The following is a 20,825-nucleotide window of genomic DNA, read 5'->3' on the forward strand; positions in this document are numbered from 1 at the left end:
AAATCATGATTAATATGATTTTAAATAAAAGTTTATCTTTGGAGATAACAAAGGGCTTTGTTATACATGGAGGAATAACAAATTTAATCAATAAGGGCTGAATTACATTGACTTTTATTTTCTTAAGTTAAAAGTACTTTACTCATTAAATTTGGGGTAAACATCCTGTCTGATGTTGCAATATGAAGAGATCTGTTTCCTTGATCCTGTTTCATTCTGACCCTCTGCTAATCATCTGATCCACGCAATCTAAACTCACCTATGGAACAAGAGACACCAGCACCATCCAGCCCCTTTATTGATCATCATTCTTTGCCAGAGGAATTGTGTGAAATGAATACAGGTACTGCTACTATTTCTAAGCAATCCCTTTATTTAATGAGAAAATAATACCAAAAATAACAAAGTCCGTAGCTACGTATCTTTAGAGGAAGAGCTAAAAATCTTTTGTCTTTATAATTGAATTAAAAAATTTTCCTATTGAAGATTTCAATTTCAGATAATCATTGATGAGTAAATATTTACAACAAAGTTAGATTTAATATTATTTGGAAAAATGTTCTTGAGTTTATGACTGAGTTCTGCTTCACTTGCACTGAAGGAGTATATTCAATATGTTGCTAAGAAAATTTACCTACCTGGGAAGAATTAGATGTTTTTTTTTCTCATGCTTCTTTCATTAAGACTAAATTCAGCTATAGGAAGGAGCATTTATAGACATTTAAATTACAGGTAAATTAACTGTTTAATTCTTTGTCTTACTGCTGCAACCAGTGTTACTCTTGATGCTATCACCCATTGTATTTTTACAATTACTCTGTATTACAATAATAACACTTATTTCATGTTTATTGCTCCAAGCACTGTGCTGTTGACTTTTTATGTACATTAACGAGTCTCTACAATATATCTATTAATAAATACTATTGACATTCCTATTTTATAGATAAGAAACAAAGGATTAAAAAAGAAAAGATAGCACATTTTACAAAGCAACTGCCTAACTGAGCCAATTGAAAAAGCAGAGGCAAATTTGCTTATGATTTCTAACATGCTCTTCAATTGTATATATGTATCATAAAATATGTATAAATACATACATGTGAATATATAAAATTATAATCATTGCTTGCATTTTACTAATATGTTTTCTAGAGTTTTGTGAGAAAGATGTAACATACTCACAAGTCAAAATTTATGACTCTTCAAATATTCAGGAGACGAAAAAAAACAGGATTTTAAAGAGAAGAGGTAAAAAAAAAATTTTAATTTTAAAGTCCCTTTTTTGCTTTGCTATTTTAATGAACCAGTAATGAGAACAAACATTCAAGGACTAATATCTGAATTGGATTTCATCTCTCATACCAACAATTTTTAATTGGTCATAGTGACCCAAAGTCCCGTGTTAAGAGCAAATGACAATGAACAATGACCTACTGATCATTTTGTTTCAACACGGAACAATGGCTTAAAATGATGTACTGTACCCATAGAATAATAAATATTTCATAGATACTTGTCCGGTTTGATATTTTAGCTTTACCAAAAGTAAATGCTCATGTAATGCTGCAGTATTTCTAAAAGAGAGTGGCATTTGTGAGGTATGTCATAATCAACAGACTTTTATCAAAACTGTCACAGAATATCCGTCAGGGCCAACAGCTAAAGCAGGAGTTTTATTCTTAAACTAGTTCTGTCACAGAGATGGAAGAAAAAAAATTTTTAATTAAAGAGTGTGATAATTTAAAGCTCTAGTAGGATTTCCGAAGTGCTCCTTTGTAATCACAAATTTCTTCAGTAGAGAAACTTGTGAATTCAAGAACATTCCTACACAAAAATATTAATATTTCCCCTGGCTATTTCCAAATCTTCAAAATAATTTTTAGAGTTTTCCTCACAGACTGGAGAATACTAACCGTGCAGTACTCCCATGGGCTTAGAGTTCAGTCCAGTTCTAATGGGTAGAGTGTTCCTAACCCAAATTCCTTCTAACCCCAACTCCTTAACCTTGTTTCCATTGATCATCAGAGTGAACCACTTCTCTCTCCTTGGGCAGGATCTCCATGGTGCATTGCTGCAGTGATATTTGCCTTGCTCTATTTAATTGCTCTGATAATAGCTTCAATTATGATAGCTAAAGGTAAGCATTTTTCAGTTTTGCATTAATTTGTCGAAAATTACTAGAATACACTTGTTTGCTTTTTAGGGCCATACCTGCAGCATATGAAAGTTCTCAGGCTAGGGGTCAAATTGGACCTGTAGCTACCAGCCTGTGCCTCAGCCACAGCAATGCAGGATCTGAGCAGCATCTGTGATCTCCACCACAGCTCATGGCAATGCTGGATGTCTGACCCACTGAGCAAGGCCCGGGATTGAACCTTCATCCTCATGTTAGGTTCATTTCCTCTGCACCACAATGGGAACACCTAGAATGCGATTTTTGTATAATCTAAAACAGAATCTAAGGATTTCCTCAACTTATTTTAAAAGGTCTCCTTTGTTATTTTAATTATATAGAAGTAATTTTACCAATTCAATTTTAGAGTTTTCATCAATAGCATAGGCCTGGTGATCTGATCAAAAATGTGAATGGATAGTGAGTATTTTGATAAAAATGAAAAATAACTGCAGCATTCTATATTTTATCATATTGCTATTGACTTTAGAGTCACCAGCTTGAGATGTGCTAAAACTCAAAAATATTTATAGAATTTATTGGTAGAGTTGTTAAAAATTAACTGTAAGGCCAAGTCAGGTAATTTGAAATAAAGAATTTAATAGAGGAAATAAAAGACGGTAAGCAAAGAGTCATCAAAAAATGAAAAACTGAAGTTCCTCTTGTGGCATAACAAAAACAAATCCAGCTAGTATCCATGGGGATGCTGGTTTGATCCTAGGTGTCACTCAGTGGGTCGTGGACCCGTTGTTGCTGTGTGCTGTGGTGTAGGTTGTAGGAATGGCTTGGATCCCTAGTTACTGCAGCTGTACTGTGGCGTAGGCCAGCAGCTGCAGCTCCAATTTGACCCCTAGCCTGGAGACTTCCATGGGTGTGACCCTAAAAAGCAAAAAACAAAAAGAAAAAAAGAAAGATAAAACTTATCAGTATGCTAGACTGGGTCTACACATTGCTTGAACCCAGTATGTCTTAAAATTACATATGTGTATGTCTTTTAAAAGAGTAAAGTTATCAGTCACCACAATTAGCAATCTAGAAATGTGAAGAATTCCTTCAAATATAAAAAGTAAGATAATTTATATTCACAAAGCAGAGAAAACGAAAGCCCAAAACACATAAAGGACAAATTTATTCAAAAGGCATTCAGTAGGTCTAAATAAATTAGAACAGTGCAAACTATATCATTTATAAAATAAAAACCTTGTTAAATGTATGATTTCCTACAAAGGCATATATGATGATAAAGAGACTCAAGACAATGTAGAGAAATTGAATAATATAAATACATCCTATAGATAAATAAATAATCCATTTGAATGCATATTTTTGTGCATCCAAATAGGTACCTGACTGATAATTTTTAGGAATGAACTTGAAAATATCTTAATAGCAAAAAAATCACTTGTATACAAATTATTTAGTAGCTAACAAAAGCTGGAAAATTCCAACCTAAATTTATAATGTAAGCACAGCACTATTCAAGTTATTTTCATACACAAGAAAATATTTTAGAATATTATCCCTCACAAACACAGAAACCAAATGCTATGAAAAAAAGTTAGCATAATACATTACTGTACTGAAATAACACTACATGATGAACAGATTTTGGTTAAAGGCAAGGGAGGGTTTGTACATTTACCAGATTTTTCAGTATAGAGGAGAAAAGTAATAACTGCAAGTAGAAGGAAGATTTTTCACCAAATATCTTTCAGGGTTAAAAAAAATTAGAATCATTTTCAAAGAATCATGAAGACAAGGATGACTGATATAATTGCTATTATTCAGTGTTCATTTGGATGTCCTAGGCAAAGAAATCAATAATGCAGGAAAAATTATTAGATACACGTATTTAAAATTAAATATTTAAGTTTAAAATTATAAGTAGATATTATGCTTTCTTACTCATATATACCAAGAAAGTCTACTGAAAAAAAGCAATCATGATAAGAATAACATGTTAATAACAATGCTGGATACAAATTTAAGAGTTTCATTATATATCATCAAGAGCTAGTGGTTTAACATCCAGGTCCACGTATTAAGCCTCTCACTTGACTTTTCTTCTTCAATATCTTGAAAAGCACCTAGCCCATAATATTTTTAAACAGACAATCTTCCCAGTCCAAATCTTTACCAGCATCAAGAAAGAAAATGAGATATTTTGAAATTCCTGTCGTGGTTCAGCAGTTAATGAACCGGACTAGCATCCATGAGGACTCGGATTCGATCCCTGGCCTTGCTCAGTGGGTCCAGGATCCGGCGTTGCCGTGAGCTGTGGTGTAGGTTGCAGACATGGCTGGGATCCTACATTGCTGTGGCTCTGGCATAGGCTGGAGCCACAGCTCCGATTGGATCTCTAGCCCATGAACTTCGATATGCCTCAGGTGCGGCATTAAAAAGACAAAAAAAAAAAAAAAAAGATATTTTAATACTTTTGTCTTTCTTGGAACCTGATATCTAGTGAAATGAACAGAGGAATCTACTGTGTTATCTAATTGCCACTGATTTTCTCAATTTAGTGAACTAGTACACTTCTCTACATTTGCATTACTACCCATCAAATCCAAGACAATTCTCTCTCCCATTCCCTCTCTCTCTTTTTCTCTAACCCTACCTCTCTTTCTATTTCTCTTTCTCCTCCATGCTTGACTTCTTGTAATCATTTCTAGAGTAACCACTTCAAAATATAAATTCTGTAAATTCACCATAACTTCACTGTTAGCTCTTTAATACTGTAAATTCAATAATAAATTTTAAAAGCTTTAACGTGGTTTATAAGGTCATTCCTAACTTGGTCCATGGCTCTGTACCCCATGCTAGTGTCACATAGTTTCTCACTCTCTAGGCTCCAATCAGTAGTTGTCCTTTAATTCACTGGATAACTCAGCGTTAGAGTTACCACATAGCATCAGAAAAACAAGGATAATTTTAGGAATGATAGTGGATGAGGTTAATAATTACTGTGGGACAACAAGCATAAATCAGGACTTCTCAAGGTCGATTGATATGAATTATAACTACCTATGATCCCTCTAGCTACAAAGCATATGCATAGACTGTTTTGTTTCACTTTTTACCTGAAGCATTCTTCCTTTTACTTTTTAATTTTTTTAAAAATCTAAAAAATTCTATCGAGGTGTAGTTGACTTTCAATATTGTATTAGTTTCAGGTATACAGCAAAGTGAATCTGTCAGACATATGTGTGTGTGTGTGTGTATGTATATATATCCACTTCTACATTTTTTCTAGATAACCAAATCCTAGACTAATCAATTAATTATAACTAGGCCAATTTTCTCTACTACGAAATCTTTTGTACCATTCATTTATACCATTTTTCAGCCTCACTTGTATAGTTCTTTTTTTTTTTTTTTTTTTTGTCTTTTTTTTTTTGCTATTTCTTGGGCTGCTCCCGCGGCATATGGAGGTTTCCAGGCTAGGGGTCTAATTGGAGCTGTAGCCACCGGCCTACGCCAGAGCCACAGCAACGTGGGATCCGAGCCGCGTCTGCAACCTACACCACAGCTTAGGGCAACGCCGGATCGTTAACCCACTGAGCTAGGGCAGGGACCGAACCCGCAACCTCATGGTTCCTAGTCGGATTCGTTAACCACTGCACCACGACGGGAACTCCTCACTTGTATAGTTCTATGTGTAGTTATTTACTTAACGTCTGTCTCTCCTACTAGGTGATTAGCTTGTTAAAACAAAGGCCATATCTGGAGTTCCTGTCGTGGCTCAGTGGAAACTAATCTGCTAGGAATCATGAGGTTGCCAGTTCAATCCCTGGCCTCATTCAGTGGGTTAAGGATCAGGCATTGCCATGAGCTGTGGTATAGGTCACAGATGCGGCTCAGACCCAGCGTTGCTGTAGCTGTGTGTAGGCCGGCAATTGTAAATCCAATTGGACTCCATATGCTTTGGGTGTGGCCCTAAAAAGCAAAAAAAAAAAAAAAAAAAAGGCCTATCTATATTTGCTCTACATTTTATCCTTTCCTTTTGAAAACTATTTTCTCATATTAGAGGTACTCAGTGAATACTTTTGATTAAATAAATTAATTCACCTAACAATGTATATGACTTATGAAAAATACTATACTTCATTAAAAACACAAAGAAGAGCATTTAACGAATTGAGCATATAGTAAATGGATCTTGGTGGAAAATTAATACTGTGTAGATAACTATACTATTCTCGATTCATCTAAGATTTAGGTGATTCCAATACAAATGTATTTTCATGATAAGTATGTTAATTAAAAATAATACATAGAAATAAAAATTATAAGATTAACACAACACATATTGAAATATATTAACAAGAGAAGTATCAATCTAGTCCTTCCAGCTACCAAAATAGTCTATCAGGTTATAAATAATTTAACATCACAGTACTGGCATAAAACAAGTATAGCAAAATAAGAGAAAACAGCCCAATATAAAATCATATGTATACCCATAGTGTACATATACTTAATATATTTGAGGTTTTTTTTGTTTTTTAATCTACATCCTGGTTTAAGTGATCTTCAATTTTGATTATATATTTTCCTTTCCTATTGGTATTTTCCTTTTCCCATAGAATTCTTACTTTTATCTATTTGAAGAAGACCCTTTAATATTTCTTTTAGTGTAGGTTTAGTATTGCTGAATTCTATCAGTTTTTGCTTGTTTAAAATATTCTTCATCTCTCCTTTTATTCTAAATGATAATCTTTCTGGATAGTATCCTAAGTTGGAAGTATTTCTCTTTCAGGACTTTGAATATATCCAAGAGAAAAAAAACAGTCCCTTCTGGTCTGCAAAGTTTCCACAGAGACATCACTGATAGCGTTATGGGGGTGCTCTTGTAATTGACTCTATTTGTCTCTTGCTGCATTTAGGATTCTCTCTTTACCTGTAATTTTGCCTTTTTAATTATGATAGGTCTTGGTGGATCTGTCTGGTTTCATCTTGTTTTGGGACCCTCTATGCTTCCTGTACCTAGCTAGATATCTGTTTCCTTCTTTATGTTTGGGAAGTTTTCAACTATACTTTCTTCAAATACATTTTTGATCCACTTTTATCTCTCTTCTGGAACCCCTATTGTGTGTAGATTGGCACACTTTATCTTATTATTACATAGATCTCATCTGTGTATAAGATGGACCTTCCTCTCTGCTCAGTGGCCCTTAGTTGCCCTTATAGGGCAGAATCTGCTCCCAGGTTGCTAGGGCAGAAGTCCTGAGCTCTGGGTTCAAACTAGCTATGTTTCCCTTAAGTGTGTATTTTTCCTTCTTCCTACACTGGGAACTTTGCCACTGCTCCTCCAAGGACCACACTAGAGCCACCACCCTTGCACTCCTCACAAGTGGCATGTAAGCTTCGCTATGTCCTCTTTCTGTCCTAGAGCTTCTCCAGGAAGCCAAGGGAGCTTGTCTCCTCCATGTAAAACCACAAGACTGGGATGCCCAGGCTGTAGCTCAACCCCCTCACTGGGGCAAGTGTCCACCCATGCAATCTCCCTTTTTTCTTAGTCCCCTCCCAGGACACAGGTTCCCATCCAATGCTTTTCTCCTAGTCCTACCCAATTACTTGTATATCACCCTTACAACCTTGGTTGTAGAGGAGTATTTCTGCCAGTTTCCAGTTAGTTTTCCAGGAGAACTGTTCTGCATGTAAATGTATTTTTGATGTGTCTGTAGGGGGAGGTGAGCTCCACATCTTCTTACTTTGCCTTCTTGCTCCCCCCTCTATTACAATTTATTATGAGCCCAGCAATGTATTTTGGGCTCCAGCTTGAATAACATATAGAGAACTAAAGTCTTGGCCATATAATTGTGCACTTGACCAATTGAAATTTGATTTTTTTTTTCTTTTTGGGGCTTCACCTGCAGCATATGTAAGTTCCCAGGCTAGGGGTCAAATCAGAGCTGCAACTGCAGGTCTACACCTCAGCCACAGCAATGTCAGATCTCAGCTGCCCCGAGACCCATGCCACAGCTCACAGCAATGATGGATTCTTAATGCATTGAGAAATCCAGGTATCAAACTCACATCCTCATGGATACTAGTCAGGTTCTTAACCCACTGAGCCAAGACAGGAACTCCGAAATTTGACTTTTAACAAGTTACATAATTTTTTAGTTGGACTGGGATCAGACCTTTATAAAATAAGGTCTTCAGATATATTTTTTGTACAATTTATGAGAAGTCTCCAAAATCTCTTAGAAGTAACCAGAGACCATTCAGACTAAACAAAACAAATTTGAACTAGGAGTATTCCATTCACTCTATTTTTTTCTTCTTCCTTTTTAAAAATTTTTTTAATTTTTAAATTTTTTTTGCTTTTTAGGGCAGCACACTCAGCATGTAGAAGTTCCCAGGCTAGGGGTGAAATCAGAGCTACAGCTGCCAGCCTACACCACAGCACACAGCCACAGCAACACAGGATTTGAGCTGCATCTGTGGCTTACAATGCAGCTCACAGAAATGCCAGCTCTCCAACCCATTGAGCAAGGGGCCAGGGATCGAACCCACATCCTCATGGATACTAGTTGGGCTCATTTCCACTGTACCACAATGGGAACTCCCTCTATTTTTGTTTTAATTAAAGTTGTGTTACCTGGAGGACCAGATTCTTCAAATTAAAACAAAATACATCAATGTGAAATTCTTTGTGTTAAAGGTTTTATATTTGAACATAGTTTAAAATACAGTTATTAAAAAAAGTCACAATTTTATAAACTATTTATTTTAATGAGATTGAATTCTAGTGCATAAATAATTGCTAGTCTCTGAAGATGGTTGAAAGTATAGCATAAGTAAAGCTATGCATTGAGAGTATTAACTCTAGTGGCTTTTGGGGAAAATAGTGGAAATTGAGAACTGGTGGCAGAAAGTTTGTAGAATATTATAAAAGCTCAACATAACAATAATAAAAATCTGAATATGGAAAATGTTATGTTTTTGTGAAGAAGGGAACAGACATGAAGAATTGTAGTGACAGAATAAATAGTGCTTTGTGACTGATCGGATGTGTACTATGTCAAAGGCATTTGCTCCAAAGACAGCTTTGATCATTATGTCCTGACTGTCCAGATTTACTAACTGCTTAGAATAGCATCAATCAGATGTGAAAACTTTCAGTTATTAAAGCATCAGTCATTACCTCATAAATATCTGTCATAAATAACAAGTTCACACTTTATATCAGTCATTTGCATAGAATACTTCCCAGTATTTTCTGCAGTTAATAATTTAAAATGAATGGATAAATTGTATTTAAAATGTTTTAAATTTCTATTTTATTTGCATTCTTGATCTTTAGAAGTGATGTCTTAAAATGTATTTTATAAATTTTACACATTTCAGTTTCTTGTCTAGAAGGGATTCTGAATACAAATGAAACCAGTCTGCAAAGAGGGGTTTCATACTGCGAAATAATATAGCTGAACAGGTATGTATTGGGTTACAATGGGAATCTTGATATTAATGTAAACTGTTTAAATCTCGATGTATGTATACAATTAGTAAATATAAGATCAAAATTAATAACACAGTGCACTTAGAGAAATTCTCGTCTATCATGAACTTCTCTTGAAGTTAGAAAGCATAATTGAAAAAGTTAATACAAAAATTATAGTACATAGAGATATCATGGGTGACAAAGTTATCTTCATGTATATACTTTTTGTTTGTAAAGGTAACTGGTCCTTCTCTGAAGAAAATTGATATTTTACTTGTGCTGAAAATAAAATCTTGGCAACAAGGAAAATGTTCTCAAGTACTGAGATCCAGTCTAATCAAGACACATAACAAGGAAGAATTGGAAATATATGGCATGATATTTCTTTCTATATTTTTTTGTGCAGAAGATAAGTATAGAGATATTTTTACATCTTGAGTTCATTCAAACATGCTAAACTCTATATATTATAATATTTGGAGCTTTCTTAACCAAACCCAAAATATCAAAATATGGGCTTAAATGATTATGTGAGGCTTAAATTATAAATATATTTGCATAGAAAAGTAAATATTGATATATTACAATTTCAGACCTTGGCAAATGAAGGGGGGATACCACATAGAACATAAAACTAAAGGCATTCAGTCACAATTAGCACTTAAGAAATATTTAACATCTATTGATTTCTTCTAGTATTCATATACTACTTGAATATATCATGTATTAAAGCATGTACTGCCCCAATAACCTTATTATTGTTGTTGCCAAATGATAAAGAAGCAGGCCAAGAGCGGATAAGAAATCTTTCCAGAATTGTCTAGCTAGTAAGAATTAGAGACATGATTTAAGCCAATATTGCTTTACTCTAGAGAACATGCATCAAACCATTACACCATGCTGACCCTAAAATAAAAAATCATATCACATCAAGTTGTAAGAATATTTCTTCTTTAGAAATATACAGAGCTATAGATTTACTTTTTTCCCCAGGGTATATATTTCAGAGAGGAATAAATGAGAAAAATAACTTCCAAGAATGAAACACTATACTAGTTCTTCATGAAGAGTAACTTTTTATACTAATTATCTTCTGGAATATTAAACAAAAAGAGATTAATAGAAGTGATTTTTTTTCCCTTAGTAGATTCTAGTGAGCTTTGAAAATATGTCTTTGTTTTTTAGTTCTCATCTACTATGTGGATGTTTCCTCTGTATTGTTTCTTCTTTTTCATTGGATTCGTGTTCTGTTAATTGCCTTTAATAAAGACTTCATTCCATATCAGTGATGGTAGATTCATGATATAGATGCTGACAATTTCCACATGGTGCTCTTGGAAGACACTCCTCATAATGACAACATTCTCCCTGACTAAGGCTGGACTCCACTCTGAATAATTTTCAACAAGCAAACCTGAAAGTCTTTCCTAGCTGCATTGCTCCCATCTCATCTACATACTATACTTCAAAGTAAACTTGTATAGACAGATCATCAGCAAACTCTTACAGGAAAAGCAAATTTAAAATGTACCTGAAAAATAATGAGTTTGTTAAAGCAATGTCTCCTAATGATCTATTACCTCAAAATTTCCTTTTGTAAATCACAATTTATTCATAACTAATAGTGGAAGAGATAATGTCTCAGAATGTTCCAAAACTGATAGAAGACCTCAAACTACATATTGACACAGCATTATGAACCCCAGAAGAAAACAGTTATGCATATCATTATATTTGCTGAAAACCAAAGACAAATAAAAGCTGAAAGGCCAGCAGAGAAATACAGAATTTACTTGTAAAGAAGCAAATGGTAGCTAACCTATAAAAACATGAAAGCCATATAATTACTGAAAGACAATTGCCATACTAAAACTATATCTCTAGAGAAAAGATTCTGACTATATGAGAAACATATGAGGGTATAATTATCTTCCATAGGTGAAATAAAGATAATTTACATAGAGAAAAAATTCATCCCTGAAGTCTGCACTAAGGATAGACTGTCATGGTCTTTAGATTTAAGGAAATAATCCCAAGTTAAACCAATAATCAGGATAAAGTGCAATGAAATAGATAACATGGGTATAAATCTAAATGAACAGTGATTATAGAAAACCATAATATTAATGTCTATGGTTTAAAATTGCATGATCTCGAAGTACATTGTGAGTGTTGTAATTAAATTAAAAGGGAGGTATATGAAGTTAAGAGTACCTAAGGCTAATAAAATAGCTAAGAAGAGATAAAGCATCTATTTATCTTGGTCATTCATAAACTCAAGAATGCATGTTGAAATTTTCAGGATAACCACTAAAATAATAACAAAATATTAGGTAACTATGAGGATAACAAAGGAATTATCTTAATTAATGGAATGATAATAATTTAATGGAATAATTCCTGATAGAATAATATTCAGTGAACTCAATGAAGCAGAAGTATTTATATTAGAATCATTCTTAGACAAAGATGCTGAGGGCTACAGGAGTTCAAGCAAGAACTTCAGACTTACCTCTTGGCTCCTTCCTGGCTATTCAGGGTCCCAGAAAGTGTAGAGGGTTGATATTAGTGTATGAGAATGAAATCAACTCTAATTTCAAAACTTGAAAGAAGCTTAAATGCCTCCAAGTCAATTTTCTTGTGTTCTCCTTTTCCTATCAACTACTCTCACTTGCAGAATAATTTTATTTATCTCTCTCAATTGTTCCTTTTCTTAGAACCTACTTAGGTTCCCTTGACTTCTTCATATTCTTATAGATTCATTTATCACATATATATATATATATATATGCACACCAATAATATATTTTTCTCTATGTTTTATTAGAAAAAAAATAGCTATGTTGTTTTATAAGAGGAAGCCACATTAAGAAGCCTCATCTTCATGTCATTCTGCCTCCCCATTTCTTTCAGTCTCAAGTAAAGACCTAAAATAAATATCCAAGGTCCTTTTGCTCTGTGTCCTCCCCTTAACATGTATGTCTGTAAGAACTAGTTTATTATCCTAATGCAGATCTGATGGTAGCTAATTCTTCAAACTATTTCGATAGCTGAGGCTCCAGGCATATTTATTATCTTAATTTCTCTTTTCAATAGATTTTCTGCACCAGGATTTTGCAGTCCCCATATGTAATTCCCATGATCTTATATTATTACTGCTATTACATTTAAGCTGAATGCTCCATCATTGCTCTTTCAAAAGAAGGTATATCTCACCCCAAATTATATATTTATAACAGTGATCATAGAGCTCTTCAAGGATGCATGGCCTCCCCTTACGAATTTATTTTTCACAGTTATATCTTCCAGATCTTCCTCATATGGATGAATGGTCTTGAATGACAAATCCAATCTAACATTCCGATCTCCCTAAGCCATCGAATCCCTTCCTCTACATTAAACCAAGGCAGGTTCAGCATTGTGGGCTACTGTTTGTCAAATCATTGTGATGTATCCTGAAATTAATATAATGTTATAGTCAACTATACCTCAATTAAAAAAACTGTTGAACTAATAACCTAATTCAGCAAAGTTACAGGGTGCAAATCAACATACAAAAGTCAACTGCATTTCTATACACTAAAAATGAGCTAGTGAACTATGAAAAAAATAGAAAATAATCCTACTTACAATAGTATCAAAAAGAGCAAGATACTTACGAATAAACTTAACCAAGGAGGTGGAAAAGTTGTACCCTGAAAACTACAAATCATTGATGGTAGAAATTAAAGAAGATGGAAGAAATTAAATTAAATATATCATCCCATGAAATTAAAGAAAATACATTCTCTGTTTAAGGATTAGAAGAAAATATTGCTGAAATGTCCAGACTATCCAAAGTGTTCTATAGATTCAATGCAATTTCTATCAAAATCCTAATAGCATTTAAAAAAAAAAAAACAAAACCTCAATCTTAAAATGTGTATGGAACCACAAAAGATCCTGGACAATCAAAGTTATTTTGAGAAAGAAGAACCAAGCTGAAGGTAGAACATTCCTTGATTTCAAAACATATTATGAAGCTACAGTAACCAAATAACATGATACTGTGACCACACAGATAAACCTGGAAGACAGGCCAAGAGAAATAAGCCAGACACAGAAGGACAAATATGGCATGATTCCACTTATGTGAGGTACCTAAATGAGTCAAACTCATAGAAATAGAGAATAAAAGGGTAGTTATCAGGGACTTGGGGGCAGAAGATATGAGGAGTTGCTGGTCAACAAGTATAAAGTTTTAGTTTTGCAATACAAATAAGTTCTAGGAATCTACTCTAGAACATTGTTCCTATAGTTTAAAATCTGGTTAGAGAGTAAACATCATGTCAAGTGTTTTTATCACAATTAAAAAATATAAAATACAATTTTTTCAGAGCCGTTAAAAAAAGACAACTTACTACATACACTCTATATTGTAATGAACTGAATTTCTGTTAATACAACTCTCTATGAATAGAATGCATGAAGAAGAGAATAGACATGCATACCATTGAAATTCTGGTTCTAAAAAAGTAGTGTCCACTTTGTTGCTGTCTAGTTCCATCAGCCTTTCAGAAAAAGTGACATCAGATAAAAAATTTTATGTGTACTTTTTACTTCTGTTATCTGAAGCTCCTAGAACAATGTCTAAAGCACTGAAGACTTTTTAAAATAATTACCTGGAAACTATATCCAATGTCTTGGGGTAGAACATAATGGAAGATCAATTGAAAAAAAAGTATATATGTATGTATATATATACATACATATATATATGAATGACTGGGCCACTATGCTGTACAGCAGAAATTGATACAACACTGTAAATAAACTATGTGCCAATAAAAATAAAATTTAAAAAATAATTATCAATTCAGAGTTTCTGTCATGGCTCCGTGGTATAACCCAACTAGTATCTATGAGGATGTGGATTAGATCCATGGCCTTGTTCTGTGGGTTAAGGATCCTGCGTTGCCATGAGCTGCAGTGTAGGTTGCAGATGCTGCTTGGATCTGGCATTGCTGTGGCTATGGCATAGGCTGGCAGGTGCAGCTCCAATTTGACCACTAGTCTGGGAACTTCCATATGCCATGGGTGTGGCCCTAAAAAGACCAAAATAATAACAATAATAATAATAATTACCAGTTCAATGTAGAAACATATATAAGTATTAACATATCTCCTAGCAACTAATAAATAATTTAAAAATTAGAAAATATACATATAGGTGTCTATATTGGCGTTATAGAACAGAGGGCAATGGTTACAGTAAGTTTGGAGTTTAAATTTTTAACTAAATTGTTTGGATTCTGATATGACATGGGCTGACATTTTCAGAAATGCTACTAAGGTGGTCATTTAGGATCAATGGACCTATCATTCTTTGTTCAGATAATGCATCTGTTGAATTCACTGAATCAGTTCAGTACAGTTTGCACATGTGTGGCTGACACATCACACTGTACAGCATGTGATATTTCCAACCACAGACCTGTTGCTGCTTGAAAGAACATTTAACACTTACACTAGTCTTGATATTACCATACAGTCTTGGGAATGAGGTAGATGGGTATGGAGTACAAGAAACAGTATTTCTAATTAAAAGAACAGGTAGTAACTGTAAAATATATTGGAAGTCAAAGCAGTGTACCTGGCCAAGGAACACGGGAAATAGCTTAAGGAGGAGGGAAAGAGACCAAAAGTAAGGTGGATAAGGCTGAATGTAGGTGTTGGTTAACATATTAACATCATGTTATTATCAGTCTGGCAAGTGTGAGCACAGGAAACCACACTAAATTCAGAATCATGACAGCCCTTACCCACTAGGAGAGGAGGATGGACAAATGAAGAGCCAAACACAAAGAAAAACAACATCTTGTTTGCTCCACCTACAATAATGACAATAAACTAGAAAATAAACCAGTGCAACCTAAGTAAACTCAAAAGCTCTTACATAGCAAGGGAAACCATTCAAAAAACAAAAAGACAACCCACAGAGTGAGAGGAAATCTTTGTAAATGATGCAACTGACAAGGGCCCCATCTCCAAACTATCCAAACAACTCATACCACTCAACAACAAAAAAACAAACAACCCAATCAAAAATTGGGCATAAGACCTAAATAGATGTTTTTCCAAAGAATACATACAAATGGCCAATGGGCACTTTAAAAAATGCTCAACATCACTAATTATTAGAGAAATGCAAATCAAAACTACAAGGAGATACTACTTCACCCTGGTCAGAACAGCCATCGTTAATAAGTCTATAAATAACAAATGCTGGAAAGGATGTGGAGAAAAGGGAACCCTCCTACACTGTTGGTGGGAATGTATATTGGTACAACCACTATGGAGAACAGTACGGAGGCTCCTCAGAAAACTAAATATAGAACTACCATATGACCTAGAGATCCCATTTCCGGACATATATCCAGACAAAACTGTAATTCAAAAGGATATATGCACCCCCATGTTCATAGCAGCACTATTCACAATCATTGAGACATGGAAACAACCTAAATGCCATTGACAGATGAATAGATTAAGATGTGGTACATATATATAATGGAATACTACTTGGCCACTGAAAAAGAAGAAAATAATGCCATTTGCAGCAACGTGGATGCAACTAGAGATTCTCATACTAAGTGCAGTAAATCGGAAAGAGAAAGACAAATATCATATGATATCATTCATATGTGGAATCTAAAACAGAGAAAAATGAATCTATCTACAAAACAGAAACAGACTCATGGACATAGAGAACAGACTTGTGTTTGCCAAGGAGTGGGGAGAGCGGGATGGACAGGGAGTTTAGGGTTGGTAGATGCAAACTATTACATTTAGAATGGATAAGCAATGAGGCCCGACTGTATAGCACAGGGAACTATATCCACTCTCTTGGGATAGACCATGATGGAAGATAGTATGAGAAAAATAATGTGTATATATGTATGTATGTATATATATGTGTATGGCTGGGTTACTATGCTGTACAGCAGAAACTGACACAACATTGTAAATCAACTATACTCAAAAAAAAAAAAAAAAAGAGGAGTTCCCATTGTGGCTCAGTGATGACAAACCCAACTATTATCTATGAAGATGTGGGTTCAATCCCTGATCTCCTTCAGTGGGTTAAGGATCCAGCATTGCTGTGAGCTGTCGTGTATGTCACAGACACGGCTCAGATCTGGCATTGCTGTAGCTGTGGAACAGGCCAGCATCTACAGCTCTGATTAGACCCCTAGCCTGGGAACCTCCATGTGCCATGGGTGGTGTGGCCCTAAAAAAAAAAAAAAAAAAAAAAAAAAAAAATTGTTATTCCAATCCAAGGGGACAAAAGACATAGCTAGCATAAAGCACACATAAACATCCAAAAGAATCAGAAAATACAGACAAGTCAAGCCCCCCAAATCAGTGATTATTCTTTTATAGACAGTACTTTATCATCATTTCTATAAAGAAAGCATAACTGTGCAAATAGAAGTCCATGATTCCTTATATAAAGCCCTTGGAGAGAAATGTATTTTAAGATTCAGACTTTTTTGGGGGGATTTACGAGAGTTATATACAAATACACATACATGCATTTGTTCTTACTGGGGTCATAGGCAAATTAAGCACATTAACGTTTATTCAGCAAAATGTAAAATGCAAAGACCTGTGCCTTAGCTTGTGGCAATGCCAGATCCTTAACCCCCTGAGTGAGGCCAGATTTCAAAGCTGCCTCCTCATGGACACTATGTTGGGCTCTTAGTCTGCTGAGCCACAGTGGAAACTCTATAGTAAAAAATTTAAGGAGATCTATATTTATACATCAGCCAAGACATACAGTTTAAAAGTTAGAGAATATGTATGCTTCATATATGTAAATATTAATTTGATCCCTGGCCTCACTCAGTGGGTTAAGTATCAGGCATTGCTGCAAACTATAGTGTATATCACAGATGTGGCCATGGTATAAGCCAACAGCTGCAGCTCTGATTCAGCTCCTAGCCTGGGAACTTCCATATGCTGCAGGCGTGACCCTAAAAAAAAAAAAAGAAAGAGACAATTGGGAGTAATTTAATTGATATACTGACATGAGGTTTGATAACCACTGAGCCACAACGGAAACTCTGGGAATTATTTTTATCATGGTCTCATGGCCTAGCTTTTTGCTTGTCTAATATGAATCTTTGTATCTCTGCTTTATAACTTTTTTGTCCAATCTTGATTTAGTTCTCTAAGGGGGAATAATTCATATTTTCAAAAATATTTGTTTTATATAAATAGGAAGTATACATGTATTCAGGAGTTTTTCCTAATAATGCATTCGCTTTCCCATTATTTTTTTCTAAAAAACATGCTACCCAATGCATTCATGTGAGAAAAAAATCACTAGGAAATATATATATCCTTTAGATGTGACAATAACATTTAGCAAAATGTAAAATGCAAACCTGACTAGTATCCATGAGGATGTGGGTTTGATCCCTGGCCTTTACATTCCCACCAAAAGAAATGAACATTTTTTTCCATTATACCCGGTTTACAGTCTTCTGTCAATTTCCTACTGTACAGCATGGTGACCCACTTACTCATACCTGTATATGTTCTTTTTTCTCACATTTTAATGCTCCATTATAAGTGACTAGACATAGTTCCCAGTGCTACACTGCAGGATCTCGCTGTTAATCCCTTAAAGGCAATAGTCTGCATCTATTAATCCCAAACTCCCCATCCATCCCTCTCCCTCCACCTCCCCCTTGGTAACCACAAGTCTATTCGCCAAGTCCATGATTTTCTTTTCTGTGAAAATGTTCATTTGTGCCATATATTAGATTCTAGATATAAGTGATATCATATGGTACTTGTCTTTCTCTTTCTGACCTACTTCACCTAGTATGAGAGTCTATAGTTCCATCCATGTTGCTGCAAGTGGCATTATGTCATTTTTTTTATGACTGAGTAGTATTCCATTGTGTATACATACCACATCTTCCTAATCCAATCATCTGTCAATGGACATTTGGGTTGTTTCCATGTCTTGGCTATTGTGAATAGAGTTGCGTTGAACATGCGAGTGCATGTGTCTTATTTAAGGAAAGTTTTGTCCAGATATATGCCCAAGAGTGGGATTGCTGGGTCATATGGTAGTTCTATATAGATTTCTAAGATACCTCCATACTGATCTCCATTGTGGTTGTACCAGCTTACACTCCCACCAACAATGCAGGAGGGTTCCCTTTTCTCCACACCACCTCCAGCATTTGTTATTTGTGGACTTATTAATGTTGACCATTCTGACTGGTGTGAAGTGGTATCTCATGGTAGTTTTCATTTGCATTTCTCTAATAATCAGTGATATTGAGCATTGTTTCATGTGCTTGTTGGCCATCTATATATCTTCCTTGGAAAAATGTCTATTCAGGTCTTTTGCCTATTTTTCAATTGGGTTGTTGGTTTTTTGCTGTTGAGTTGTAGAAATTGCTTGTATATTTTAGAGATTAAGCCCTTGTCAGTTGCATCATTTGAAACGATTTTCTCCCATTCTGTAAGTTGTCTTTTTGTTTTCTTTTTGGTTTCCTTTGCTGTGCAAAAGCTTGTCAGTTTGATTAGGTCCCATTGGTTTATTTTTGCTTTTCTTTCTGTAGCTCTGGGAAACTGACCTGAGAAAACATTTGTAAGGTTGATGTCAGAGAATGTTTTGCCTATGTTATCTTCCAGGAGTTTGATGGTGTCTTGTCTTATATTTAAGTCTTTAAGCCATCTTAAGTTTATTTTCATGCATGGTGTGAGGGTGTGTTCTAGTTTCATTGAGTCGCATGCAGCTGTCCAGGTTTCCCAGCAATACTTGCTGAAAAGACTGTCTTTTCCCATTTTATGTTCTTGTCTCCTTTGTCAAAGATTAATTGACCATAGGTGTCTGAGTTTCTTTCTGGGTTCTCTATTCTCTTCCAATGGTCTCTCTGTTTTGATACCAGTACCACACTGTCTTGATGACTGTGGCTTTGTAATATTTCCTGAAGTCTGGGAGATTTATGCCTCCCACTTGGTTTTTTTTCTCAGGATTTCTTTGGCAATTCTGGGTCTTTTGTGGTTCCACATAAATTTTTGGATTGTTGGTTGTAGTTCTGTGTAAAATGTCCTGGGTAATTTGATAGGGATTGCACAGAATCTGTAGATTGCTTTGGGTAGTACCGCCATTTTTACAATATTAATTTTACAACCAGGAACATGGAATATCTTTCCATTTCTTTGAATCTTCTTTAATTTCCTTTATTAATGTTTTATAGTTCTCAGCATATAAGTCCTTTACCTCCTTGGTCAGGTGTATTTCCAGGTATTTGATTTTTGGGGGTGTGGTTTTCTTTTTTATTTTTTGTCTTTATTTTTTTTGTCTTTTCTAGGGCTGCACTTGTGGCATATGGAGGTTCCCAGGCTAGGGGTCTAATCTGTAGCCACCAGCCTACACCACAGCCACAACAATGTGAGATCCAAGCCACATCTGTGACATACACCACAGCTCACAGCAATGCCAGATCCTTAACCCACTGAGTGAGGCCAGAGATCGAACCTGCAACCTCATAGTTCCTAGTCAGATTCATTAGCCACTGAGCCATGACGGGAACTCTTGGGGTGCAATTTTAAAAGGTATTGTTTTTTGTATTCCTTTTCTAATATTTCATTGTTAGTATACAGAAATGCAATTGATTTCTGAATGTTAATCTTATATCCTGTTACTTTGCTGAATTTGTTGATCAGTTCAAGTAGTTTTGGGGTTGAGTCTTTAGGGTTTTCTATATATAGTATCAAGTCATCTGCATATAGTGATAGTTTTACCACTTCTCTTCCTATTTGGATGCCTTTTATTTCTTTTTTTGGTCTGTTGCTGTGGCTAGGAGTTCCAATACTATGTTGAATAACAGTGGTAAGAGTGGGCATCCTTGTTCCAGATTTTAGTGGAAAGGCTTTGAGCTTTTGTCCATTGAGTATTATATTTGCTGTGGGTTTGTCATAAATGTCTTTTATTATGTTAAGGTATGTTCCCTCTATACCCACTTTGGTAAGAGTTTTTATCATGATTGGATGTCAGACTTTGTCAAATGCTTTTTCTGCATCTATTGAGATGATCGTGTGGTTTTTTACTTTTCTTTTGTTAATGTCGTGTATAACGTTGATTGATTTTCACATGTTGAACCATCCTTGTGCACCTGGAATGAATCCCAC

General features: G+C 34.9%; 1 protein-coding gene across 1 annotated transcript; it reads left to right on the plus strand.

Annotated features, from left to right (window-relative positions):
- The first annotated feature begins 208 nt into the window (after positions 1-208).
- LOC146403424 (uncharacterized) lies at positions 209-13,243 on the plus strand. The gene is made up of 5 exons (XM_084957862.1): positions 209-343; positions 1,156-1,251; positions 2,057-2,140; positions 9,533-9,617; positions 9,864-13,243. Exons 1-4 carry the CDS (start codon positions 262-264, stop codon positions 9,607-9,609), a joined length of 339 nt encoding a protein of 112 aa, XP_084813988.1. The 5' UTR covers positions 209-261; the 3' UTR covers positions 9,610-9,617; positions 9,864-13,243.
- The last annotated feature ends 7,582 nt before the right edge of the window (positions 13,244-20,825 follow it).

The sequence above is a fragment of the Sus scrofa genome, chromosome 5, assembly GCF_054392235.1.
Source record: "Sus scrofa isolate SSC_HxYL_T2T_F1_AM1 chromosome 5, Sscrofa_HxYL_maternal_Yorkshire_Landrace_v2.0, whole genome shotgun sequence".
In the NCBI taxonomy this organism is placed as follows: Eukaryota; Metazoa; Chordata; class Mammalia; order Artiodactyla; family Suidae; genus Sus; species Sus scrofa.

Bases quoted from the DNA above. Each gene is read 5' to 3' on its own strand.
- LOC146403424 (XM_084957862.1), top strand. From the start codon at position 262: ATGGAACAAGAGACACCAGCACCATCCAGCCCCTTTATTGATCATCAT. The intron at 344-1,155 runs GTACTGCTACTA...TATGTTTTCTAG, and splicing joins ATTGTGTGAAATGAATACAG to AGTTTTGTGAGAAAGATGTA. The intron at 1,252-2,056 runs GTAAAAAAAAAA...CTCCTTGGGCAG, and splicing joins CAGGATTTTAAAGAGAAGAG to GATCTCCATGGTGCATTGCT.